The 27,995-nt window shown below is 43.8% G+C and overlaps 3 protein-coding genes across 17 annotated transcripts in view; 2 read left to right on the forward strand and 1 right to left on the reverse strand.

Moving 5' to 3' along the window:
- The first annotated feature begins 297 nt into the window (after positions 1-297).
- Positions 298-9,672, forward strand: xylb (xylulokinase homolog (H. influenzae)). 9 transcript variants are annotated; one of them, XM_080306900.1, is made up of 19 exons: positions 298-828; positions 1,634-1,716; positions 1,871-1,940; positions 2,102-2,182; positions 2,934-3,020; positions 3,125-3,253; positions 3,327-3,392; positions 3,474-3,546; positions 3,627-3,745; positions 4,917-4,998; positions 5,616-5,656; positions 5,786-5,901; positions 6,073-6,188; positions 6,303-6,376; positions 6,476-6,572; positions 6,778-6,836; positions 6,977-7,064; positions 7,799-8,054; positions 9,059-9,672. In XM_080306900.1, exons 1-19 carry the CDS (start codon positions 772-774, stop codon positions 9,075-9,077), a joined length of 1,713 nt encoding a protein of 570 aa, XP_080163026.1. In that variant the 5' UTR covers positions 298-771; the 3' UTR covers positions 9,078-9,672. The 9 variants fall into 9 exon arrangements, with proteins under 9 accessions (XP_080163026.1, XP_026036219.2, XP_080163024.1 ...); XM_026180434.2 differs by having other exon boundaries at positions 7,799-7,893; XM_080306898.1 differs by having other exon boundaries at positions 5,616-5,901.
- A 216-nt stretch (positions 9,673-9,888) lies between these two features.
- LOC113029547 (uncharacterized) lies at positions 9,889-27,965 on the reverse strand. 6 transcript variants are annotated; one of them, XM_080306909.1, is made up of 9 exons: positions 27,725-27,965; positions 27,493-27,628; positions 22,776-22,871; positions 17,655-17,825; positions 16,653-16,795; positions 12,441-15,880; positions 11,941-12,055; positions 10,895-11,042; positions 9,889-10,714 (listed from the first exon to the last, which is right to left on the reverse strand). In XM_080306909.1, exons 6-9 carry the CDS (start codon positions 12,462-12,464, stop codon positions 10,270-10,272), a joined length of 732 nt encoding a protein of 243 aa, XP_080163035.1. In that variant the 5' UTR covers positions 12,465-15,880; positions 16,653-16,795; positions 17,655-17,825; positions 22,776-22,871; positions 27,493-27,628; positions 27,725-27,965; the 3' UTR covers positions 9,889-10,269. The 6 variants fall into 6 exon arrangements, with proteins under 6 accessions (XP_080163035.1, XP_080163032.1, XP_080163034.1 ...); XM_080306906.1 differs by having other exon boundaries at positions 12,441-12,611; positions 15,666-15,880; positions 27,493-27,965; XM_080306908.1 differs by having other exon boundaries at positions 22,776-22,867; positions 27,493-27,965.
- The window catches only part of LOC113028832 (uncharacterized), a 48,111-nt gene continuing 37,792 nt past the window's right edge, over positions 17,677-27,995 (forward strand). The window contains exons 1-2 of one of the 2 annotated variants that reach the window (XM_080306863.1): positions 17,677-17,763; positions 21,622-21,694. The gene's annotated coding sequence lies outside the window, so the exon portion shown is untranslated. Of the gene's footprint in view, positions 17,764-21,621; positions 21,695-26,544; positions 27,174-27,995 lie in introns of those variants that run through there. The other variant, XM_080306862.1, reaches the window with a different exon arrangement.

The raw sequence follows: 27,995 nt of genomic DNA on the forward strand, positions 1-27,995 counted from the left end.
CTGGACATCTTTGACTACAGTTTGTTTTTGCCTTGTTTGGTTTCAGTGTTTTCAGCTCAGCCTCACGTGTCTGAATTTACAGCCATGTTTCATTGACGTGTGTAGTAACACAACTGATATGAAATCACACAAAAACATAAAATCCTAGTAGTACTTATATTTTACTGTAAAAAACACAAACATGTTTACTGAATGATTTTAATAACTATATTCATACAAATATAGATGTTAAGTTCTGAAAACGATGATTTTCCCAAACTAAACGTGACGATTCAGAAAAAAACACTGGGTCTGCTCTTTTATCATGACTGGTTTTAGTGGCCGATCAGTAACATTTACAAACTGGTGTGTAGTTTAAAGTCTGAACTTTCAACAGGAGTTAAAACACAGACTCAGCGTGGCTGCAACTCGTTGCTGTGTCAGATTAAATCCGTCATGTGACCTGGAGGCGTGTCCATGGACCTCAGATAACGCTCACCTTTATTCCATTTCCACACTGTCCCTGTGTGAAGTCCGCCCATAGTGCTGATTCAACATGTGCTCTGGCACCATCGTAGGCCTCGTTGCTACTGACAACAACAAATAAACCCTGTCCACTCTATTGGCTGAGCCACGTTGAACCATGTCGGTCTGTGACGTGAACTAAAGGGTTTGGGTGAACTGTCCCTTTAAAAGCACGAACACGGAGTCTACGCTGAGGAGGAGGAGGAGCCTGTGGGCTGTGTCACTAAGCGTTGGACCCCTCCTCCTCCTGTGTGGTTCCTCGCGCTCATGGCCTCCGCTCCGCGCGCTCCTCTCTACCTGGGCCTTGACTTGAGCACGCAGCAGGTAACAGCACCTCACCTGTCCCTCCTTCACCTGCGCGGAGTCTGCTGTGACATGCTGTCCACGTGCACGTAGCAGTAAAATAACGGACTTTAGTGCGCAGGCGCAGAACGTGGAGACGGCGGAAGGTTTGATTTGTTGGATCGGATAGGTTTTGACCCGCGTGCACTCGCAGATTGAAACAGGTCGATGACGTCAGAAGCTGTCAGAGCTGCTGACGTCCGGTACGTTTCCAATAATCAATAAGAGGAAATGAAGCTGATCAGTGAATCTGAGCTCATAAAGCCTAAGATGCTATTTCAGGTGTTTAAGCTGCCGTCAGTGACGTGGCCGATAACCTGTCAGCGTCTCTGTGAACAGGATGACGTCATTTTCCTTCATTTATCCCTGAAAAGTCTGAGTGACAGTAAAAATGTCAGTTTTCACACGGATGTGTCCGAGACAGCAGCAGGAAGTACAACAATTATCAGATCCTAGTTGTATAAAGACAGCGAGCACCTCCAGCTGCACCATCCTCTTCTTCACTTCATTCATCGCTTATATAAATCATTCTTTTTCTTTACAACCACTAAAACTTTCATCAGCTCAACTTCATGAAACAATGAAACAGGAACCGTCCCTTCAAAGTAAAAGTCCTGCGGAGCTTCAACGGTTCAGATGAAGGTTCGTCCGTGGTTTCCTGAAACAGTCTGAAACATTTCCTCCTAACATGTGACATCAGCGCCCCCTCCACTGCACTTTAAACCCAGGTTTACCGTCCAATCAGCAGCTCTGTCTTTACTCTGCTCCTCTTCATGTCTTCCTGAAGCTGAAGGCGGTGGTCATCGATGGAGAGCTGCGTGTGGTTCATCAGAGCGGCGTGCAGTTTGACGCCGAGCTGCCCGAATTCAGGTATAGATCATATAAACCTGACAGCATCAGCTGGAAGGCTTCATGAGTCACACTCACACCTGTCAGGGTGACTGGCAGGCTTTTATTGTGAAAGGATTCCAGCCACTGTCTTATTTTGAAAGTCTGACCGTTCAGGTGTATTTGTTGCTCTCAGGACTCAGGGAGGAGTTCATATCCACACTGACAGACTCACTGTCACCTCACCTGTGCTCATGTGGGTCAAGGTGAGACACACACACAGTAACACTCACAGTAACACTCACACACAGTAACACACACACACAGTAACACACACAGCTGTTAAACTATTAACTCACGCTGAGGTTCATCAGCTCACGCCTGACCTGTGTTTGTGTCTCTGTGATTGGCTATTCCCCACCTCCAGGCTCTGGACCTGCTATTGGACAAGATGAAGAGGGCGGGGCTTGACTTCTCCCGTGTCAGAGCGCTGTCAGGCAGCGGTCAGGTGATGGTTAAAGTTAGACTTTGGCATAAATGTCCAATAATTTGTGAAGCATGAACAGGACGGGTGCTGCAGTATGAGCAGAAATATGTGGACACCTGGACAGGTGTGACTCTGTGCTTATTAACGTGCTGCCTCCACTCGTGCTGAGGGAAACAGGAAGTTCAGACAGTTTGTGCTGTCAGCTGATCCACAGTACAAAGTTCTCCTGGTGCAGTATGAACTTACTCAAATGTTGATGTTCTCAGGTGCAAATTTAAAGTGAACAGCTTGTTTAACACAGGAGAACCAGGAGTGTCCGCATACTTTTGATCACAGCGCAGATGTCATATTAAACCTTCTGTTTTTATGAACTCAGTCTTGCTTCTGTTTTTAGCAGCAAACACTAAAAACAAATTTCCACTAAAATCTGGAGAAGAATGAGTGGAGTGTGGTGGGAAGTTTCCTGAGACAGAGTCAGTTTCCTCATGAAGTGCTTCAGTGTACATGACAGCATCGTGTCACACTAACTGCACGACTTCCCGTCAGCACGTGTGACTCGGAGTAAATCCTGAAGCACTTTTGTGCTCGCTAAACATTTACCTGCTGAAATCAAAGCTGCTGAGTGATGTGCAGCTCAGAGGGAGCTGCTCACTGGGTGTCCACATACTTCTGATCATATAGCACACTGCCATCACCTGGCAGGAGGCGGGAACCAGCCTGTAAAATTTGAAGAAAAGTGAATGGAGTCTGGTTGACTTGTGTTGTCTCTCAGCAACATGGCAGCGTGTTCTGGAGGAGAGGAGCGTCTGAGACTCTGAAACATCTGGACCCGGACCAGGACCTGCACCAGCTGCTGCAGGTGTGTGTGTGTGTGTGTGTGTGTGTGTGTGTGTGTGTGTGTGTGTGTGTGTGTGTGTGTGTGTGTGGTTAAATGCAGACTCAGGTGTGCTGCTGCGTCCTCAGGACAGCTTCTCGGTGTCGGACAGTCCGGTGTGGATGGACTCGAGCAGCACTCAGCAGTGTGAGGACCTGCAGGCAGCAGCAGGAGGCGCTCTGAGGCTGGCGGAGATCACCGGATCCAGAGCCTACGAGGTCCAGCTGTGCCAAATCTGTGTGTGTGTGTGTGTGTTAAAGAGCTTTAAAGGACGCGTCCGTGTGTTTGCAGCGTTTCACAGGAAACCAGATCGCCAAGCTGCGTCAGTCCCGAGCGGAGGAGTTCCAGGACACCGAGGTGAGAGCGTCACTGCACCTGCACAGTCCCACCTCCAGCTGTTTCCTCACACCTGATGAACGTGTGTGTTTTTGGTTTCAGAGGATCTCATTGGTCAGCAGCTTTGCCGCCTCTCTCTTCCTCGGTGGTTACGCTGCCATCGACTACAGCGACGGTACGGTTTGTGTGGCTCGTCGCTCTCTGAGGGTCTCGCACCCATCAGCTAATCAATGAACCCACTGATCGATTGTTCAGGCTCAGGGATGAATCTGCTGGACATCAGGACCAGAAACTGGTCTGAGATCTGCCTGCAGGCCACCGCTCCTCACCTGGACCAGCTGCTGGGAGCTCCACTGCCCTCCACATCTGTGCTGGTAAACAGGGGAGCCTCCAGAATATTTTCATGGGGTGGCCACACGGGGGCCACTAAAAGTATTCAGGTGTCACAGCAAAAACAGAATTTACAGTTTTATTATAAATATGATAAAATAGGTTATTTGAGAAATATGTCAAAAAAGAGAAACAGAGAAGATTTATATGTGTAGTTAATTTCCAGCTATATCACTGAATATGGATACACATGAAAACCACAGAGCCAAGTCCACCATCTTTATATTTTACATGCTGTAGTGGCACTTTGGGAGCATTTCAAGTTGCTATACATCAATACAACCATTACAGCCCCAATTTTAATAATATTTGTGCATTAAGTTCATAGTAATTACATAAATTCCAAAAATTGCAATAAACTACAAACAAATTGAAAATCATTTTTGTTTTTTTTAACATATATTTCCAGTTGCAGAAATTTCAGAGGCTTATCCCTCAAAACTGTAAATACAAAAAAGTTGCACAAAATAGTTTCCAGCCACAGGAAATTTATTTTGAGTGTCTTCAAAGTTTTATCTTTGAAATACACCAACTTTTATAAACTGCAGGAAAAATGAAAATAAATATTATAATGCAAATTTCTGAAGAAACCAGCATGTGCATTTTGAGTTCTGCATCCCAGAAACTATTCAGAAAGGCAGGAACTCAAACATTAATTTAAAAACACCAGCATGTCTTTGTAAATGCCCTAAAGGAAAAAAATACATTTTACGCGAAAACGACATCAGTTCCGGTTTCGGGCAGGTAACGTAGGAAGTGTTACGAACAGCTGATCGGATCAGCAAAGCCTGTTTCTGGAATATTATGTTTTTGTTGCTGCAAGTGCTTTTTACGCAACTTTTTGCAAAGCTATAAGTGGAAGGAAACCATGACCGAGGACAAGCTGAATGCAGAAGATGTAAGTACAACTCCTCCATATTGTTTATTTGATTTTATTTTCACTTGCTAAATAGGGGAGAAAGAAAGAGGGAAAGAAAAACAGCGGGGGAGAGGGACGGTGATAAAGGGCAAAAAACAAAAACCAACAAAATAAGCAGACAAAAAATCCATCTATCGATCACCTGGATCAAAGGGATAACAAGTTAATGTTTCCACTGATTGTGAGCTTTTTTGTGCTCATGATGGTCCGTGACATTCTGGTCTGCCTGTCTGCAGGGCCCCGTCTCCTCCTACTTTGTGCATCGGTACGGTTTCTCTGAGAGCTGCAGTGTGGTGGCGTTCACTGGAGACAACCCAGGTACATGTGAGGTTATTGATGGTTAATCATTAGATTTGTTCCCCAACATCATGAAGTGTGACTGTTTAAACACAAACATCAGGCCTGTTTGAAAGAATCCTGCAAAGCTTGATCTCAGTGAGGTCATATGAGATGAACTTTATTTATCCTGAATGAGACAACAAACACAAGCTTCAACAAAACAGCTGAAATATGTTATAGAATAAATATGAAGTTAAACTAACAACCAGCATTTAATGAGATCATGTAAACATGTTACTTGTGCTGATGTGAACCTGTAGTCACACAGGTTCACATCAGCACTGCATGACAACCACAATAATGTGAAAATTAACTAAACATGTGGGTTATGATTCACCATGAAATTAAAGAGAAATCTAAAGCATGTAAAACAAATAAGCATAAATAAAAGTTCTACTAATATGACAAATTAAATAAAATATTAAATTAATAACAAAATAGAATAAAATAACATCATTAAACACAAAATTAATAAAGTGATATAAAAATAATGAATTGAAAACAATAAATAAATAAAAATAAAAAATGCTAAAACAGACGTGATTCAAATAAACTGAACGTGAAAAACGTTTGAATCAAACCTGTTTGTGTTTCAGCGTCGCTGGCAGGAATGAGGCTGCAGCCCGGAGACGTCGCCGTGAGTCTGACTCTGGCACACTTCCTGTCATCACGTCGGGTTACTGTGGCTGTTAATGTGTGTGTGTGTGTGCGCGCGTGCGTGCGTGCGCGTGCATGCGTGTGTGTGCGTGTGTGTGTGTGTGTCCAGGTGAGTCTGGGGACCAGTGACACGGTGTTCCTGTGGCTGCAGCAGCCTCGTCCGGCTCTGGAGGGTCACGTCTTCTGTAACCCGGTGGAACAGCAGGAGTACATGGCTCTGCTGTGGTACACACACACACACACACACAAACAAACAGGTGAGCTGTCAGGTGAGGGTTCAATGATGTCAAGAAAGTCAGAGGGAACCAGACTCCTCGATGCGTCCGCCATGTTGGTTAGGAAAGGGGGTGGAGCCAGAGACAGGCTGCAGTGTTTCAGGTGTTTTGTCATCAGCAGCTTCAAGAACGGGTCTCTGACGAGGGAGCGCGTCAGGAACGAGTGTGCTGGAGCATCATGGGAACTTTTCTCAGCAGCTTTGAGGGACACACCGCTCGGAAACCATGGAAACATCGGTGAGGTTCATTTCACCTCATCATTTCCTGTCCTTGCTTCAGTTCCTTTCTTTTTCCTTACCTTCCTTCCTTCTTTGCCTCCTCTGTCTGATTCCTTGTGATGTGTGTTTTCAGGCTTTTATTTTGAAACTATGGAGATCACGCCTCCTGTGATTGGTGTTCATCGCTTTGACTCTGCTGACTGTGAGGTCTGTGCACCAACATTTATTATGTTTCCATCTATTAACACCCAGACTGTGGCACACCTGTCTCACCTGTTAAACCTGTTTCACGTATCCCACCTGCAGGTGTCCTCGCTGAGTCCTCAGGTGGAGGTTCGGGCTGTGGTGGAGGGTCAGTTCCTGTCCAGGCGGCTTCATGCTGAGAGACTGGGATACTCCATCAGTAAGACCTCCTCAGACCTCACACGCTTCCATTTGTTGTTTGATTTTACTGTGTGAGGAAACTCGTGGATCAGTCTTTACACTGGTTCTGATTCTGAGCCAGAGCGCTGTAACTGTGACTGAGGTGACAGTAAAGCCGTCGTCCTCCTTAGATAAACCTTGAATGTCCTTTAAGTCTCAGCTGGGAGGACATTTTGTGTTTTCAGTTCCAGGAACCAGAGTTCTGGCGACGGGAGGAGCGTCATCGAATAAAGAGATCCTGCAGGTCTGTCTGAGGCTTTATTAGCACCCACATGCATAGACTGTATGTAAAAGATGGACATAGCCATAATGATGTCATCAAAGCAGCAGCATTTTTGTGAGTTTCAGAGGGAGAAGAGTCACTTCCTGTGGTCTCCTCCATAGGTGCTGTCTGACGTGTTCAACGCTCCGGTCTACACCATCGACCTGTCCGACTCCACTTGTTTGGGTTCAGCCTACAGAGCTCTGCACGGTCAGTGTGTTCACAGCTTTTATTTTGAAAAACCCGCACTAGACTGCCTCGTCTCTGAGCTCTGAGAGTGTTTCAGTTTGAAGAGAGAAGAGAAGGAGAGGACATAAAAGGAAAGGAAAGAAGGAGAGGAAGCAGACTGTTAGCAGCTGTTAGCAGCTGTTAGCAGGCTGAATGTGGTCTAGTTGGCAGTTACTTGCAGTCTGTTAATAACTGACGTGAGAACTTTATGTGATTGGATAAAGCAGATGTTGACAAAGCGAATCAGAAAATGTTAATTCACAATACTATGGTATCATGAGATGTCTGTGGAGTCTCAGCTCAGCTGCATATATGCAGACTGTATACTTGGTCTCAGCCCGATGACCTGCAGTACTCTGGTGGCAGCCCTGATGGAGATGGCTGTGACACTTTGCTCATTGGTCTGTGGAAATGGAAACAGGGTTCTATATTTTTTGATTTCCTTTCACATGAATAAAAATATTTGGACCAAGTTCTTAAACTCAGGCAATTTCTTTACTTTGTCAGACCGCTCTGATTAAACATTACACTCAGGTCCATGAAAAAGGGAGAAACTATGTCTACAAACAGAAAAACATGTTGACATGACTGATTCACAGCCTGCAGTGAGACCGTCTGACATCAGAACAGGAAAAAGGCAGATCAGTGAATTCTGCTTCAGGTGTTTGTGAAATATGGCTGTAAGAAGCTTCTGATTGGTCGATGTTTGGTTTCAGGCCTGGTGGCAGAATCCGGAGCGTCCTTCGTTGATGTGGTGAAGAAAGCACCAGAACCACGACTGGTCGCCACCCCGCATCCGAAGGCGAAGGAGGTGAGGCGGCCACTGTATGATGATGCGCTGCTGGCCTCTGAAGCTGAACCGTGCAGCAGGTCTCTGAGGCAGGAGCTTCATGAAACGTGCCCTCATAACCACAGAAACACGTTCTGCTCTCCAGCAGAGACCAACACCAGTGTTTCTGGGGACACATTAAGGTGACGGACCAGCTGCACATGTAACACACTAACAGTAAACAGCTAATCGTAAACACATACCTGCTGGATTTTATGTGTCATGTGATTCAAACACGCGTTACCTGCATGGTGATGAATCCTCCGCTTCTTTTAAACACGTCTCAGTCCTTCACATGTTCTACTTCCTGTCACTGCTGCAGCTGGTCCGTCACCTTAATGAAACCCCCGTGTTGGTCTCTGTGAGCTTCTGCAGCATTTTTCTGTTTGCTGCTATTTTCTTCAGCTGCAGTGTGTTTGAGCTCTGTGTCGCTGTAGGAATCAGGTCTAAAACAACCTGCAGGACGCTGGAGCAGATGAGTCCAAAGAACACACTGAACAAACTCAAAGTCTTACCAAGGACATTTGTCTTATTTCTAATCAAAATAATCTCATCACACTAAAAATAAGACACAATCAGGCACTGAGTAGCTGATTGGCAGACTTTTTCACTTATTCCAAGCAAAAAAATTTGTATTAAGTGAAAAAAATCTGCCAGTGGAACAAGTGAAAATGATGTAGTGAAAATGATGTAGTTTCAAGATGCCCTTTCTAAAAACATGTTTTCTAAATCTTACTGAAATGTTACTCAGTAGCTGATTGTGTCTCATTTTAAATGTGATGAGATTATTTTGACTAGAAATAAGACAAATACACTTGGTTCAAGATCACAAGGTTGGTACAAGATTTTGAGTTTTTGCAGTGCAGGCTCTTGTCCCGTTCAGAGTTCCTCCACTTTCCTGTAAGTCAGTTTCCATCAAACAAACCTGTGAACACTCATTAAACTCACTCACTGACACACACGGACTCATCACACCTGACACAGCCTCCCACAAGTGTTTCCAAGATGGCCTCTAAGCGCTGAGATTAAGGTGCAGACATGCAGCGTGTTTGAAAAGTGTCTGTGATGTCTCAGATATAGCCCCGCCCTCTCTGTCAGGTCAGGAAGCAGAGGTGAGCTCAGGATTTCTTCCTCTGTTTTGTTTCAGGTGTACGACGAGCTGCTGAAGCGCTACGCGCAATTGGAGGAGAGAGTTGTGCAGAAGAGCCACAGCTGAGCCTCAAACCGCCATCAGTGAAATCCCGCGACCGCCATTTTCTACTGAAGCCAGCTTTGAGTTTGACTTTTACACCTGTTTACCTGAAAGAAGATCAGAGTCATCACAGGAACCCTCAGCCACCTGAAGATGGGCTGCTCGCTTCGACTTCAGCCTGATTGGATCAACGACATCATCATCATGTCAAAGCCTGGTTGGAGGATAGCATTAACACAGCATCGTGTGATTTGCTCAGTCCACCAGCAGTGAAAGAGAAAAGAAGCTAAAATGATGAAACAGCCTGCGAGCCGTGACTGTGTCGCATTTAAAGCTCCAAAAATCTGAGATGAGAGCGATCGGCTGAAGAACGTCCACGTTAGTGCCAGCAGGGTCCTGCAGAGCAAAGTTTAACATCCCAAAGTTTTTCAGTCTTCTTTTCACTCGTGACAGGCCTGACATGTCTGTGACGTTTCTGACTGAAGCCCCTCCCACTGCTTCATCACCTGGATCCAGGTAGCATTAGTTATTCATGTGTAATTTTTAGTGAAATAAAGTGAACAAGCTCATGAACGTGTTTGGTTTCTCTTGCTGGAAAAAATAAAACAGCAAAATTTGATCAAAAATATTAAAAGTGTACATAATAAAATACAAATCAATTCAAAATCAAGTAAACAATGTGTGAAATTATATTATAGAATAAATAAAATTTAAAAGAGTACGTGATACAAAAGAAAATTATGATTAGAAGTAAAAACTATTTTTAAAGCGAAATTAAGAAAAAATTCTATTTTTAAGCGTTTATTGTAATTTTCTCAGTTTTCATGTTGAGACGTTTTTATTTTTCTACATTTCCATAAGATTCGTTCATCCAGAAACACGTTTCGATGCAGAATAATAGCAGAGCTGAAGGTCTGCTGACAGATTCAAATGATGCTGTTGAACCTTCATGTACGACCGAGCCGCTAACATGAACTCTTTATAACCAGCGAGACGTCACAGGTGATGATGATGATGATGAGAGCTCCTCTGTGAAGCTCAGGGAAGGATAGACCATCAAACTTTTGCTCTTTAAAAACTCACAAAATTGGTTCATGTATCGATCGATCGCGTATTGATCCCTTTGAGGCTCCACGTGTACGACCTGCTGCTGAACCCGGTCCTCCTCAGATACTCGAGTACATCCCCAGCCTCTTGGCGGCCTCAGAGATCCTCGGCGTCTTCCTGCTGGGGAACGGGTAGTAGACCTGGGAGTGTGAGGATGCCCCCCCCACGCTCTGCTGCCTGGTAAACCTGAGCGTCCTGGAGCTCCTCCCCTCCAGGACGCTGTTACTGGTCTCCTTCTGTGTAGACCGGTTCTCCTGCTGGTCCTGTTGCAGGCTGGTGGTGATAGGGGTGGAGCTTTCCGTCAAGCCCAGAGAGTAGTCCGGAAACGCCAGGTCCCCCCTGGAGCCTCTGAAGGATGGAGGGTCTGGATCTTCCTCTTCTCGTGTGGCGCTTAAGGAGCAGCAGGGAGGCGTTTCTGAGGAGCTGCTCGGAGGAGCCGAGAGTCTCCTGTATCTGGACTTGTGCTGCGAGCCGCCGACCTCCGAGGAGGACGAGCCGGAGCGTCTGCAGAGGAAAACAACAGCATCAGAGAGAGCAAACTGTGAGGACAGCTGTGAGGAGGCGTGATAACACTGAACCTCCTTCCATGTGCAGGCGGGTTCCTCCCAGCAGGGATGAAGACCTCTCAGGCGGACATGATGAAGACCTCCTGCTGTGCTGGAGCTCTGACAGAGAGGAACTCACCTGCTGGGTGTCTCTGGGCAAGAGCGCCGGTGCAGGTCCAGGTGGACGTGCCAGGGATCGGGGTCAAAGATCACGGGTGGTGGCCATGGTAACGTCAGACCCTGAGGGGCAGGGACGATGGCGACGGCCTCGGACAGCTCCTCCGAGACTAAAGACGGAAATCAGAACATGAGAAATCCTGACCTGCCCACAGCCAACACGAGCGTCCAATCATCAGAGAGAGACCAGGACCCAAAGGATCAGCTGACAGGAAGTAATAATCTGAAAGAGGATGAATGGTTTCTAATCTGTGACGCTCAGATGTGAATATTTGTCTGTGAAACATGTTTGACTCTGAACACTCAGTTATTAAAGATTCTTCCTTTCAAATTATTGATCACTGATCAGTGTTTCTGTTTGTGCTGCTTTAATAAGAAACACCTGAACTCATGAAAGGCGGCGCACAGCAGATTTCAGCTCTCAGGTGATTTCATCCAGGTGAGCAGCAGGTAAAGTTCAGAGACACGGCGCCCTCTGCAGTCTGACTGCAGTAAAGCAAAGGCTCAACCGGCTCCAAACTGCAGCTCCTGCACTCGACTTGTGGCCCCACTGACTCACCTGAGACTCACCTGTTAGAAACAGAAACTGAATATGATGAAAATAAAAACACAGCCATCAGATCCTGTGAGTTCACTTTAGAAAGAAGAAAAACCTCCAACAGTCACATCAGCCAGAGCAACAGCAGGAAGTTTCACCTTCAAAATAAAAGCTCATATTTTACCACAACAGTAGAAGCAAGTTTGTGTTTCTCACATCAGGAAAATGGTGTTAACAGAGTACTTTTACTTTATAGTACTTTTACTTTGTAGTACTGCTACTTTTACTGAAATAAGTGATTAAAACACGTTCACAAAGGATCCAGCACAGTCTCTGCAAGTCTGACATGCTTTTATTGTGAAGGAACAAGTCTCATTTCTATCAGTTAACCTGACAGATGGATTTTCACTGAGTTTAAAGATTTTGTCCAAAGTCAAACAGGAAGTGGATCAGATGGCGTTTCCTCTCACCTGTCCTGAACAGCAGCACCTGAGTGTGCCTCCTCCTCCTCTCTCTGGAGCTCCGATACTCTTCTCTGAGCACAGACGCGTCCATCTTCCTCCTCCTCTTCCTTCTTCCTGATCCCTGCAGCAGGAGAGGACACACAGTGACCTTTGACCCAGGCACACCCAGCCTGAAACCTGAAACCTCCTCCTCACTTCTTTTATTTACATTTGACCTGATAAAAGTCTCTTAATGTGAAAAGCAGAATCTGACCTGATTATCAGATTAGATTTAATAATAGAAACATGAATAGAAATCATTTTCTATATAATCTGATAGATAAAGCTGTCATATGGTGTCATTCAGTGTAAATGAAGCTGTTATGAATCATAGTGGGAATGAATGAATGTGTGATGTGTTCAGGGTCCCTGTTATAAATTAATATAAATGAGTAATGGAGAATAAATCAGCTGCTGCGGTCATGACTTTGAGTTTTAGCGTCCAGCAGCTCCTCGCTGGGACTCACGCAGCAGCCAGAGCAGCAGGACATCCTGTTGGCAGCAGCAGCAGCAGCACACCTGCTCAGGTGTTTTATTCCCCGTCAGTGCAGCCGCTTACATCATGATGCGTTTAAAGGCCGTCTGGAAACTCCGACACATCCAAACCTGCTGCTGGAATCCTTCAAATGAGGTTAAAGCTGCAGAGAAGTCGAGTGAGAAGAGAAAGACGTGTTAGTGCCTTGATACTGTCACACACACACACACACACACACACACACACACACACACACACACACACACACACACAGAGTCGTATCAGCCTGTTTGATCTTTTGAAGTGAGGCAGGATGACATCACAGACTGTGAGGCTGTGGGTCACATGATCACCACAGTCACATGTTTGAAAGCTCTAAGTGAACATTGTTTGGTTTGGTTGTCCTCCAGAGGAGGCAGCTGATGTCCTCCAAACAGAAAAGAACCCCTCCCACTAAAAACATCTCCGTGGATTCAGTCCCCACATACTCCATGTTAACACGTCCAACATGTCCAAAGAAACATGTTCACAGCCCCTCTGCAGCCAGCTTCCTCCATCATGTTTCATTTGGTTTGTGGTGATGAAGAGAAGACACATCGTTCTTGTTTCTCTCTGACTCTAAACATTCAGATCAGTGATCATCACAGATTTGTGTGTGACTTGGAGGTGATGCATGGTGTGCGGCTCATATGTGCGTGAAACTAATGAGTGATGGTTCCCCTGAGATATGCTTGTCTGATGATTGTTGGATGGAGCGAGCAGAGAGTGAACTACCATCCTGGATTTGATGTTATCCAGGGAAAATCGTCATGGTAACTTCTTATAATATTATGAAGATCAGGTTATAGCTTCTCACCTCCAGACTGGAGATCAATAAGTATGACGTCACCGCCTACTGACCAGTCAAGTGTCAGCATTAGTGGAAGATCCCTCTGTGTGGACAGTAGGAGGTCTACTATAGTACTCTGATCAACTCGCCACAGTTTTCAGGGTTTTAGCTCCTTCCAGCCTGATGGTTCCCAAAAAGGTTCATTTCTCAGGGCTTCATGTGCACACACGCCCTGCTGGTGAAAGACTGGCAGTACAGACAGATAGATTATAGGTGATTTTATCTGTTTGAATAGAATAGAATAGAATAGAATAGAATAGAATAGAATAGAATGCCTTGTAGAAACAAACTGTTCTTGAGTCTGTCAGTGTTTGTGCTGAAGAGAGGATGCGCTCTTCTATAGCATGTTATCTATAAATGTACGCGTCCACTGGTTAATTACATAATCATGTGGCGGCAGGGACCTCACAGCACACTCACAGCCTTTATATAATTGTTTTGTGCATTGTTATATATGTTGTATTTGTTTATTACTAAAAACATCAAGAAGTCCAAGCAAAAGGAGAACACAGCACGGTTTAAACCAGGGAGGTTTGTTCATCTAAATGATTTATTATTGAAACAGACTCAACATCATTTTTTCAGCCCCACAAACACATGTTCAAAGCTCCACATCAGCCCGATATGAAACAGAAGCTCTGTAGAGCGGCCAATCACGATGAAGCACTTTACATTAAGCAGATTCAACTGCGCTTCATGTTTTTGGCCACCAGATGTCACCAAAGAGGCCTGTGCTGAAAAGCTTCTTCAATACAAGCCTCAGAAAGCTTCATTTGACCATCGCTGCTCAATCCTCAGCACACAACAAACACTTTACTTTGGATTAACAGAAAAGACATCAAAATATAACAAACATCAAATATCTGTAATGATGCTGCTGAAAGTGACCTGAATGGGGGAAGCGTCCTCTTCCTGACAGGCTCCTTCAGAATAAGAGTCAGTAAAACACAACCTGACTCTTTATCACCAAGACTTCCAACACTTCCTGGACAGGTGTCGTGCCGAGGCAGGTATCCCCGACAGAGTGTGTTTCACCTGCGTCGGGATCGCGGGTCCAGTTGGCTCCGCCTCCTTTCCAACCAACTCGACGTGGAAGTGGTGAGGTTTACTTTAGTGAGACGGTGAAAGACGAGTGTGGGTACATGAGCGTTCAGTTTGTGGGTCACAGAGAACATGAGACACGTTCTGTTCTCACGTGTTACAAACCAACGACGTTTCCCTGATGATTCTGTAACTTTACTGTATAAAGAGCTCACAGCTCCAAAGTTTCAGGAAGTGTTTGTGGGCTAAACATCAGGAATGACGGACGCTGTTTGTCCGGGATTTGGACAGCCCAGTGCGCGCTCCCGACAGGGGAAACCTCCCTTTGCACGACATTGGCGAGGCTTCAAACGTCTCAGTGTATCATGACGGCTAGAGGCTTCAGGAATCATAGTGCTTCAGGTGTGGAGGTTCTGCTCCAGATGTCCTCAAACTGACCTTTGACCTCTACCAGACGCCATCAGGGCCGCTCTGTACGAGACGTCCACGCTCTCCCACGACTTCAGACGCACCGCGATCAAACGTGCTCGAGTGAACTGCTTCATCCTGCTCACTTCTTCTTCCTCACGTCCTCTCTCTCAGCTCCGCCCCGCCACCATCATGGAGGATCTTCAGGTTCCTCAGCTGCACTTAAAGGAGACCATTTCTGATCTCAGGTCAGATTTCAGACTCTGTCCCTTCTCAGATAGAGCAATAAAAACGAGTCAGACAGCTGAACTATTCCAAGCTGTCACATTTATAACGTTAGAGCTCTCGTACACGTTCATGTCTGCTTTATTTTCTGTCACATTTCACTTTGTCCACTTTGATCCTCACACCAGATTCAGGATGGCGCCACCTGCTCTACTGTTTGAGCCTGTGTGGTTTGATCAGGTGGAAGAACTTTGTATTGGCATAAAGACATCATCTTGTCCAAATGAAGTTGTTCCAATACATTTCTTAAAAAGGATTTTTAAGGTTGTCAGTTGTGACATTTTAGCGATTTGTAATAGCAGTCTTAAATCAGGTGTTGTGTAGCCTGTTTTAAACATGCTGTTGTGCAGCCTGTGCTTAAAAAACCCAATCTTGATTTCTCTGTGTGGCGGGGGTGTGGTCTCTGGCCCGCTGCAGAGGAGGGGCGGCGCGGAGATGGGGCTGAACAGGTGTTTGGGACGAGAGACTGACTCTGACTCTTTTATGTTTCAGTGACAGTCGAGGAGAGGGAGTGGAGTGACCACTGAGCGGGAGTGTCTGTGTCCCTGCATTAAACCACAGTGAACAGTCATAATAAAATAAGTGTGCTGTCACCCATGGTCTGTGTGCGTGTGTTGGGGTCCGACGTCACAGTGGTGCCGAAACCTGGGCCGCAATGTCGCATCCCCAGCCCGACCCGCCTGCTCCTCCGGCGCCGCAGCCACCTGCCCAACCGCTACAAATGCCGGGCCAGATGATGCAGGACACTGAAGGTCGTGAACCGGTGAAGTTCCTTGAAGGCTGTCGACCGACTTTGCTGAGTTTTCAAACTAAACAGGGGAAGATCAAAATCAACAGAGCCCATCGGTCCATTGGATTATCAAGACCTAACCACCCTCATGCAATGATTATTAAGGTGCATAATCCGGTAGACAAGATGAGGATCCTCCCTGCAGCTAAAGATAATGGCCCCCTGACTTATGATGGTCAGATCACTCGCATTCAACACGATTTGGCAACAAGAGTAAAAGAGATGCGGTGTGCGTTTAACGGAGTGTTTTTTATATGCGCTATCCTGCTGCACTGAACGCTTTTCATGGAGGAAAAAACATTATTTCAGTAAACCTGAAGATGCTCTTGCCTTTTAAGACAATTTGAGTTAAATTGAAGTACACCGACAGCAATTCAGTGAATAAGATTAATATTATTACAGCACTTAAGTATTAGACATACCCTGCTGATGCTAAGGTGTATTGGAACTGAAAGATGTACATTTATTTCTATGTATTAACAGACCTCTCTGCACTGAATCATATCTGTTATTAACCTCTGTCTCTCTTCCACAGCATGTCTTTATCCTGTCTTCCTTCTCTCACCCCAACCAATCACAGCAGATGGCCCCGCCCCTCCCTGAGCCTGGTTCTGCCGGAGGTTTCTTCCTGTTAAAAGGGAGTTTTAACAGGAAGTGCTTCCTCATAGGGGGTCATATGATTGTTGGGTTTTTCTCTGTATGTATTATTGTGGGGTTTACCTTACAATATAAAGCAACTTGAGGCGACTGTTGTTGTGATTTATATAAATAAAATTGAATTGAATTGAAACCTTGCTGGGTGGATCTCTGGAGCTCCAAGAAAGTCCACAGCTGAGGGGAACTTGTTTTTTACGGCCTGGGTCACAGCAAGGACGTCAGTGGAGTCCATGTTTAAGCCTCTTTGGGGAGAACGGGGAAGCTGAGCTGTTACTGTCTGAAATAAATAGCATGAATATGATTATTGTACAGAGCACAAAGCAGAAGGCCACGTTGCTTCAGTTCACGTCTTATTTGGTGTGTTTTCACTGAGGGTTCGGTGGCAGACACGTCTGAGCTCAGTCTGCTGTCAGAAACACTGCAGCACTCCAGGAATTCACTCTCACTCTTTCAGAAAGTCCCACAGGAGCCAAACAACAGCCATAAAGGCGCTTCCTGCTGGGACGCTCGGCCTCACACCACAAGCAACATGTTCACAAAAACACTGAGCACAGCTTTTATTGTGAAATATTAGGAGGAAGCTGAGTAAAATTCTCCTTGAGGTGGAGGTCACTGAGATTCAAAGCCGTTAAAGATTGACAGCCAAAAAAAAGAAGCAAAACTTATATGAAGAGCTTACAGAGCGCCATCAGCCTCGGGGGGCAGAGAGGCTGTAGCTACATCTGCTGGTGTCACTGTGACCTCACAGCAGTTTACATGAAACAGGAAATGAATTACAACCTTTGTGACATTAATCCCTTTGACCAGCTCATGGTGCAGAGTGTAGACTGTGATAATGAAAATGATTTAAGGGCTCGTATATGAGACGTCCATGAAAATATAAAGTCTGTAAAAGCAGCTGGAACGACAGCTGTTCAAAGCTGAACACGTACATAAGCCAGAAGACAGAGTGAGTCCTCCATCTCTCTGAAGGAGGCCATCGTGGTGAGCACAGATGCAGCAGCAGTGTGGATGTGTCCACTCTCACAGCGTATCTCTTTCAAGTTTGTCCTCACATTCTCAAAAGAAGAATTTGGAAACACCCAATGTGATGATAGAGAGCAGGAAGAACGAGTCTCAACAAGAGACACACACACCTGATTTCCTGTAACTGCAGAGGGGAGGAGCCACCCGAGCAGGTGAGAACAGGAAGAGAAACAGCTGAGCCTTCTTCAGAGCAGCAGGAGGACGGTGGAGCTGAGGCAGGTGAGTGTTAACACCACGTTGTTGTAGTTTTGCTGTCAGAGTCTCTGAGTGTGTTTGTGTGACTGTAGAGGGAAGAAGAAGAGTCACAGTGAGCTCTCTAGCTGTGATTGGCTCAATAATCACCTTCAATGGACTGAACACAGAGAACGAGCCGAGGAACCTGACAAACCTGTTTGTGTGTGTGTGTGTGTGTGTGTGTATGTGTGTGTGTGTTCCTGTTTAGACGTCTTTATGAGGACAAAGAGTTGGTATGCTACTATACAGGGAGTGCAGAATTATTAGGCAAGTTGTATTTTTGAGGAATAATTTTATTATTGAACAACAACCATGTTCTCAATGAACCCAAAAAACTCATTAATATCAAAGCTGAATGTTTGTGGAAGTAGTTTTTAGTTTGTTTTTAGTTTTAGCTATTTTAGGGGGATATCTGTGTGTGCAGGTGACTATTACTGTGCATAATTATTAGGCAACTTAACAAAAAACAAATATATACCCATTTCAATTATTTATTTTTACCAGTGACACCAATATAACATCTCCACATTCACAAATATACATTTCTGACATTCAAAAACAAAACAAATCAGTGACCAATATAGCCACCTTTCTTTGCAAGGACACTCAAAAGCCTGCCATCCATGGATTCTGTCAGTGTTTTGATCTGTTCACCATCAACATTGCGTGCAGCAGCAACCACAGCCTCCCAGACACTGTTCAGAGAGGTGTACTGTTTTCCCTCCTTGTAAATCTCACATTTGATGATGGACCACAGGTTCTCAATGGGGTTCAGATCAGGTGAACAAGGAGGCCATGTCATTAGTTCTTCTTCTTTTATACCCTTTCTTGCCAGCCACGCTGTGGAGTACTTGGACGCGTGTGATGGAGCATTGTCCTGCATGAAAATCATGTTTTTCTTGAAGGATGCAGACTTCTTCCTGTACCACTGCTTGAAGAAGGTGTCTTCCAGAAACTGGCAGTAGGACTGGGAGTTGAGCTTGACTCCATCCTCAACCCGAAAAGGCCCCACAAGCTCATCTTTGATGATACCAGCCCAAACCAGTACTCCACCTCCACCTTGCTGGCGTCTGAGTGTGACTGTAGAGCAGGGGTGTCAAACTCAAATACACAGTGGGCCAGAATTCAAAACTGGATATTAATATTTATTGAAATATATTTATTCCTCCAGATATAAGAATGAATCTTTTCTTATGGACACGTTTTGCTGAAAACCTGAATATGGAACAAGCAAAGCTTAATACTAAACAATGTATATATTAGCTGTATAATACCAGTAGGCCAGCTCTAAAAGTAGTTTGGTGTGGCTTCAGAGTTTGACACCTATAGTAGTTTTAAAAGGAGCAACCTCATCAAGGACAGTTTGGCATTTATCATAAAAATTAGATGTCATCTGCTCGGTACCATCGCCGAGGGGAGACCTTAAACTTCTTAAAAGCAATAGAAAATAGTTCTGTTGCAGATGGGTTAAATACACAACAATGGGGTGTTGGAATAAGAGGAGGAAAATGGCAGTGAGATAAAAATATATCAAACACAACAGTGAAAAAACAGCATCACGTTTCCATGTGTAGGACCGGTAACCCTAAAGACAGCACAAGATCCAGCGTATGAGCCTGTTTCTGGGTGTAGATCAGTCTCATGATGAACAGGCTCAAGAACGTCTCTGGGATCACTGCTGTTGTTTTAAAATGGTTTATATCATATTTATCTGAGAGATCTTTTACTGTTCGTATGAATCAAATGATGTCTGGATCAACAGTTCTGCCTTGTGGGGTACCTCAGGGATCCGTCTTGGGTCCAATTCTCTTTTTGCTTTATGTATTCCACCTAGGCCAAATTATTAGGTGCTATGTATAAGCCGTGAGACCAGTTTTCCCGTGCTTTACTCGGGTACGTCAGTTTGAAGAGGAAAGAGAACTCCACGGGACTCCGATGTGAAAAGATGTAACAAAAAATTGATTCCACAGTTTGCATCTTACAGGAGTGGTCAGGTTTAACTTATCCTCAACAAAATAACCTACTATGGTAGGAAAACCGTGTGGCTCTGTTCTAGCCTGCTGCCGCGTATAGCTTATGCCGTATTAACTCTTTTTCTCTTTCCCCCCTCCCGCACCGCATGCGCTAATTTGCATATATCCGTGATGCCCAGATTTGACTATAAACACGAGTCCTTAAGTCACATGTGTTCATGGTACTACGTAACCAAACCAACACAGCAATAAAATAATTTTAGTTCCACCATAAACATGCATTTACTTCTTAAAGTATTAATTACACAAACAAGCTTAACAACAGCGAAATATAAATACTAAAACATATGAACTATCTTAACTTGGCTCACACACGATAAAATATCTCCTATCATCTCTATGCTGATGACATTCAGTTATGCTGTTCTTTCAAAGAGTTTTATAAATGTTCTAGTTTAAGTAATTGCCTGACAGAAATCAAACAGAAATCAAGCAATGGTTAAACAGCAGCTAAAGTCTGGTAAAACAGAAACTTTAATTATTGCTGCCGACCACATGATCTCAGAAATTAGGCAGCATATCAGCTTCTTTGACCTTTCTGTTAAATCGAGCCTTAGAAACCTCGGTGTCATGTTTGACAGCTCGATGTCGCTCGAGCAGCTGGTCCAGAACTGTTTTTATCATCTAAGAAACATTTCAAAACTCAGACTAATGGTGTCAAAGCCTGAACTGGAGATGATTATTCATGCTTTTATTTCCTCCCATTTAGACTACTGTAACAATCTTTTTACTTGTTTAAACAAATCAGCCTTAAATAGTCTTCAGACTGTGCAGAATGTTGCAGCACTCTTAACAAGCTCCAAGAGAGGATCTCAGTTTTGGATTCTCTTCACTGGTTTTAGGTTTCATTTTAAAATTTTATTTCTAACCTTTAGGGCCAAGGGTCAAGCTCCCCATTATTTATCTGACCTGCTGGAACCACATTCATCTTCCCGAGCTCTAAGGTCATCAGGTCAGAGTCTGCTGGCGGCCCCACGCACTCGATTTAAAGCTGGTGGTGATTCGGCCTTTCAGGCAGTGGCACCATGGTTGTGGAATCTCTTTCACTGTTTTTATGCTCAGATTCTTTTAAAAACAGCTGAAGACATTTTTATATAGACAAGCTTTCAAATCATTTGTTTTTTTTATGTTGTATTTTATTGTGGTATTATTGTATGTTGTATTCTCATTCTTTGTATTGTGAAGCACTTTGTGATTTTTATTGTCATCTGTGAAAAGCAACATAAAGACATTTTACTTTCCTCTCCACACAGACCTCATGTCCCCAGAAACCTTTAAATGTGGCCCACAGTCAAACTGAAAGTGGTTCTTTAAAAAGAGACGATGCAGTTGAACATAGTTCCAACATGGAGCATGAAACTGATCTGAGCACAGTTTGTAGCTGTTGCTAATGTTCTTGTTGGGCTTTTATATTCACAATCAACAGTCTCTATTATGTATCACTCTACTTTTATTATGATCCAATGGCTGCCTGGGCCATTGTTAAAGCTGGTGTTATTAGGATTAATGCCTGTTTATTTATTCTGTTTATTTATGATTGAATAGAAGAAACTGTTTTATTGTCTGTGAAGGTTCTCAGTCACCCAGGTCACTGTAGTCTAAGGAGCTTGGAAAACAAACGTCTGGACTTCTTTGAGTTGCTTGAAGACGTTTCACCTCTCATCCAAGAAGCTTCTTCAACCTTTTTAATTGTGCTTTTATTCTAATGTGTTTCTGTTCAGCAGGGCTTTCAGCTCATCTTTGCTCTGTAAGACGCTGATCTTTGTCACAGACACTGAATGTTTTCTTGTTCTTTTTTGTAACCGGAAAGGGGAGGAGCAGGTCTGTACATAAGAGGAAGTGTTTGGGTCAACGTCTCATTTCACAACGAGGATGAAAACGAGGTGAGTGCTGCTGCATGTTCTTGTTTTCCTGCTGTCAGAGTGTGAGCGAGCTCGAAGTCCAAAAAATAAATCAATTGTGGCCACAAAATACTACTTTGTGGGCACGAAACACTTGACCAATAACCGTGATCCTTCCCAGGCCCTTGCAGTTGGGTGACAATAAAATCTATCCCAGCGTCCAGGTCCTACTTACGTCTGTAAACTGGGCTCTCAGTATCCTGTTTAAATGTAAAAATGGTTCCTTGCATTGCAGGCTTTTCAAAATGTTCTGCAGCTTTAAAGTACGCAGCCTCAACGGTCCTCAAGGGCCACGTACTCAAAGACCGCTGAGGCCGGAAGTGCGAGGCTTGTGAAATGGGCGATCTAGCCTCCGTCGCGCTGCCCCGGTTGCCTAGCAACCTTGATACTAACAGCTGGAAACGTTTCACACAGCTTTGTGTGACAGAAATGAAGACGAACATATTTTGTTTGTTTCTACATGAGCTCTGTGTGATTTGATGAGTATCTGAGGCTGAGACCACAGGACTGTGAAACATGATTGTTGGGCTTCATTTCTGTGCTGAACAGTCGTTTAAGATTAGCTAGTAAATAACAATCAGCTGATGTTGTTCATGAGACTCAAGTCATCTCACTGTGGTAATGTAAATATAATCTGACAATATTATATATATTGTCAGGTTATTATGAGATATTACAGCAGTGAGCTTGAACTCTGTGTCAAAGATTCAAGTTGCAGTTATTTATGTTTCCTGTCACCTTCAATCTTCACTCAAAGACGAGTATCTGTGACAGTGTGTATACAGATGTATCATATATAAGAGACAAATATTGTTCGTTTAATCTGTTGGCATTACTAAATGTGGCTCAATGCTGACTTTAATTAATAAAATCATCACATCTCTGTGAGATTAAGGTCGACTATTGAACGGTGTATATTTTAAAGTAAAGGCTTTAAAACCAAGTTAGTACAAACGTCACTAATGTCACATAACTTTGCCGACATGTGATCAACAGGAATGTTTAATGTTCTTCATTATTAAACATTCGCACATAAATAAGTGACACAATATTTAGTACTTACTTTTAAAAGTTTACTCTTCGGCCGCTCCGCTTCACGCATCCGCCGTTTTTTCCCCCGAACAAAATATCCACAACTCTGCCATCGGCTCCTTGCTATCTGAAAGATAACCAGACGCTGGCGTAAATTCTTGACCATCTCACACTTCTGTTTAATCGCTTTTCTTGTTGAGTTTATTCAGGTGTGTGAAAACCCCGGAGGAACCCTCCTGGGGGATTAATAAAGTTTTATTTAATCTAATCTAATTTTATTTAATCTGATCTGGAAAATTGGGAGATTTTTGGGAGGGGCACTGAAATTCGGGGTTCTCCTGTAAAAATCGGGAGGTTGGCATGTATGCCCGTGGCTGGGTGTGTCTCTCTCTTTGTAGAGGCTAAGCCTACGCTTGAAACCACTGAGGTGGTCATTAACGGGGGTGACGCGATGTCACTGGTATGCATCAATTAAGTTCACAGTCCAATAAATCCAGCAGTATGTATCTTGTCCTTTTTGGTCTTTATTCCGTATCGACTTAGCATAACAGCGCAACGATCACAAACTGTTTGCCTTCTTAATGACACACCTGACGCCGATTACGTGCGTCTACCTTAAATACCTTTACATTACATAATCAAAACAGAAAAAGGTGACCTCTAGTGACCACATAAGGTATTAACTAGAGATGGCACGATACCACTTTTTTATGTCCGATACCGATACCGATATCATAAATTTGGATATCTGCCGATACCGATATGAATCCGATATAGTGTTTTTTAATCAACAAAACTGTTTTTTAAAATATCTTGCTGCATTTTGCAAGTCTGCAAGTTCATACTCAAGTTTAAAACAACAACTACACTAAAGCTATTCTGTTATACCTGTATACAAAAAAAATATTTCATAGTTCAGCAATACTGATCAATCTAATAAACTTAAACCTACACCATCCTCCCTATTCTGGTATTTTAAAGAGTACTTAGCGTAAATATTAAGCAGCCTAACTAATAGGGTTCCAACTCCCAGCAACAACAAAAATAAATAAATAAAAAATAGGGAACCACCCCTCACGCTCCACCTCATGATGCTTAATCGACATAATCAACCTTAATTTGATGCAGTGTGAAAAAAAATGCACCGAAATCAATTATTTTTCAAGAAATATTAAATAGATTCAACATCTTTCTTCAACAAAATTGCAGACTGCACAGATGGTACCTTCCCAAAGTAAAAAGTACTATAGCTTACTAGGGTATATATATTAGACTTAATAGTCACTATGTACAGTAATTGACTTCTATTCATTTTACATCAAATTAAAACTTTGGGTGTCAGATAATTATTTATTAAAAGCTCGACATTTTAAATGAGAATAAGAAAGAAAAGTATGTCTTTGTGCCCCCTTTTCCCAGTTAATGCCCTATCGGCCCCCCTGGCTAAACTTTGCTAGATCCGCCCCTGCACAGTTACCAGCGTCAGCTACGTAGAAAAAGATCCTGGTGTAGAAATTAATATTAAATAAATTCTAACAACAGCTTATCAAGCTTAAACGTGCTGCTGTTGTTCAGCCGCTGGTTTCCTCTTTCTGCTGCAAAGTGGGCCAAAAACAAACGAGAGACAGACTCGCGACAGAAAAGCCGATCAGCTGATTTAAGCAGTTTCACGATTGAAGTAGCAGCCGGAGAGCGAGAGGCAGTCGCTCGTTAAGCTTAACGTGGGAATGCTTTACAAACATTCAGAGATGGACTTACACACTTGCTTTACTTCTCTCGGGGATAACTTTGTCGGAGATGAAATGCCAGGTTGCTAGCGAAGCTCCACATGCTATCCAGACCACCACAGGTCCCGCATGCCACAGCTGCTCTATCACGTGATGCATACGTTCTGAGGTGAGTTACGGCATGTTGCAAGTTTTGTGAGGTGCTTTCGTGATATTTAATGGATCGGATTACATTTTTTATTTTTCTCCGATATCCGATCCAGTAATTTAGGTCAGTATCGGACCGATACCGATACGTAATATCGGATCGGTCCATCTCTAGTATTAACCCAAGAATGGCTCCTACACTCTTCTTTGCTTGGAATTGTTTGGCACATGTGTGGAGCTCCTCTGGTGCATTTCTTTTGTTTGAAGGTTGTGGTGGGAGTAAAGAGGGTGAGTCTGGGGACCCCATATACTTACTCACGTAGAATCTTTTCTGCTAGAAACATTAGGTAAGTAGGTTGGTGCCACCCATGTAATTTTTGAGCCTTTTTTGAATTGAGACTTAGGACTTTTTTTTCCCCTCCTTATTTTTCTAGGGTAAGAGCCCAGCTAAGTTTTGGTTTTGTCTTTTTTGGAACAACCTAACTGTCCCTTTCTCACCCACATTTTATTTTGTATGAATTTGTGTCATTGTTTTTGTGAGAAAGCTGCCATTAAACTTGTCTCAGCGTATCACACTTGTACTGAGTTTCTGGAGTTGTTGTGTTACCTCCTCCTGCCCTCGAGGGGGCGTAACAAATGGTTACAATGTTATTTGTGAAGAAGTTCATGAAGTCATTACTAGTTAACGTTAAAGGGATGGTTGGCTCAACAGAGCTCTGACTGTTTGTCAGCCTGGCTACAGAGCTCAAGAGAAACCTGGGGTTGTTCTTATTTTCTTCAATCAGTGATGAATAGTAAGATGTTCTGGCTTTGCGGAGGGCTTTCTTATAAAGCAGCAAACTATTTCTCCAGGCTAAATGATGATCCTCTAAATTTGTGACACGCCATTTCCTCTCCAGCTTACGAGTCATCTGCGTTAGGCGTTTGAGAATTATACCACGGAGTCAGGTACTTCTGATTAGAGACCTTGGTTTTCACAGGAGCTACAGTATCCAGAGTCGTACAAAGTGAGGAGGTGAAATTATTATAAAATTATTAAGAAGATCATTTATTATTAAATGTAGAAAATATATAAATAATCTCACTCGTCCACTTAAACTGTGCCAGCACCATCATCATTACTGTCGTTGTGTTACCAGTTTTTTTGTGCCAAACTGGAGGTTGTGTAGTCTTAATGTGGCTAGACATTTTTATTCACATGCTGCTCATAATAAGTTTCTATTGCATGTCTATTTTTAGCCACAGATGTGGGTGAAACACTCGAGTTCACATGGCGACCTAACCCTAATCCGGGGAAATATGTTCATGTCTTTCAGTTCATGTCAGAAGACGAGCTGCAGCTTTCTGGACCAGCTGCAGTCTTGCCAGGCAGGTCCCACTAACTCCAACATATAAGGAGTTACAATAATCCAGCTGGGACGTCATGAAAACGTGGATCGCCCGTTCAAGGTTTTTAAAAGATATAAATGATCTCACCTTAGATAAAAGCCTCAGTTTGAAGAAAGACCGCTGTACAGCTGAGCTCAGCTGTTTTTCAAAGGTCAAACTGCCGTCAAATATGAGCCCCATATGTAATAATGCGATTTAATAAAAGAGCTGAACCAGTCTAATAGAGCGCCCTTGATGCCGCCATGCTCCAATGGTGACATCAAGATGCTGTGGTCAACAGTGTCAAAGGCAGCGGTCAGATCCAAAAGCACAGCTGAGTCTCCTGATCAGTGGCTGATAAAAGATCATTAAGAACTTTTCCGAGTGCAGTTTCAGTGCTGTGAAGAGCTTTAAAACCAGACTGAAACCTTTACAACAGATTGCAGCTGAACAAATATAATCTTTTACAAAATCTTCGACAGGAAGGGAAGCTTTGAAATAGGCCTGAAGTTTGAGCGGACAGAGGATCCTGATCAGGTTTTTTAGGCTGTACAACAGCATGTTTAAAACAGGCTGTACAACACCTGAACTAAGACTGCTGGTAAAAATCACTAAGTTGTTGGAACCAACTCTTGGCTGTGTGCAGGCAGGCAGGGAGGAAGGACCCAAAATGCAAGACTCGGAGGCAGACGTAAACTCAAAGCACTCAGCTTTATTGCTGGATAGCAACAGAACAGAAACTTAACTAAACTGAGAATAGGGCTTTGGAGTTGACGTCACGCCGCAATGCATTGTGGGAGCGCAGCTCCATTTTCAGGGTCTACGAATCAAAACAAACACACTGTGTTGGAACAACGACGACAAGAAACATGCTTAAAAACAGCTCAAAAGAAAACGGACGGTATAGAGACCGATTGCGTCCAGAGGCGAAGCAGCGGTACTTGAAAAAAATAGAGTGCATCGCAAATCTGGACCCATATGAAATACGGCAGTGGAGTAAAGACCCAGACGACTTACCGCCACTGTCCTACCCCGATATCTTCACGTATCTTGTTTGTGGAGTAAGCGCTTACACAGCGAACCAGTTTCGTAATTACAAGTCACTGGAGGCGCACATCCAATTTACAAATGGCTGCGTGCAAGATTTGGCTATTTTCAAGCCGCCAAACTCTGAGTACGTCGTCAAAGTAAGTCAGCTGGAGTGCATCGAGTGAAATAGCCATTTTCCACCCCCCACCATAATTAATGTTATACATTTATCATTGAACTGCTAAAATATCGTTATCATATTATATGCCCATAATTGTAAAGTACATGCAAGTTAACACATTGATAATCGGGTAAATTATTAACGCCAATTTGTGTCCTTCCTGTCTCATTTCATTTATTGTCTTTACATCAACCAATCAAGTCACTCCATTCGATGTTTGATCGCAATTTCTATAACTTCCGAGACGATGATATTATTCAGCTATAAAGTGTGATATGAACATATTTAGAACTTACCGGAATGAAAATGTCTTGAGCACACCAACTGATATCTGGAGACGTAACAGAACTTGATATCAGCTCGTCTCACGGCTGCTATCCAGGCTAGACGCCTTCGTTTGGTCATATCCGATACATGAGCTCCTTCATGTTGCTTCCAGGTTGGGAAAGCATAAAAAGACAATTCAAACTTATTCCCGTGCCGGTCGTAAGATCGAACATTGCAGCCGACCACACAGCAAGTACGAACCATGGCTATGCTTTCGCTCCTTACTTAGACCCCCAAAATAGCAGATCGGGCCAAAATCCTTTCCACGCCCACCCCCGTGACATCACGCTCCAAAGCCCTATACAAAACAAACGAAGCAGGCAGGCAGGCTAGCATACGGAACACACAGTTAACGTGAGGGTACGATGCATCAACGAGTAGGGGAAGACGCAGACACTAAATACAAGAGGTGAACGGAGCAAAGAGGAAACAGTTGGGAGACACAGCTTGATTACACTGACGAGACAGGGAG

Source organism: Astatotilapia calliptera, chromosome 9, assembly GCF_964374335.1.
Source record: "Astatotilapia calliptera chromosome 9, fAstCal68.1, whole genome shotgun sequence".
NCBI classification, from domain to species: domain Eukaryota; kingdom Metazoa; phylum Chordata; class Actinopteri; order Cichliformes; family Cichlidae; genus Astatotilapia; species Astatotilapia calliptera.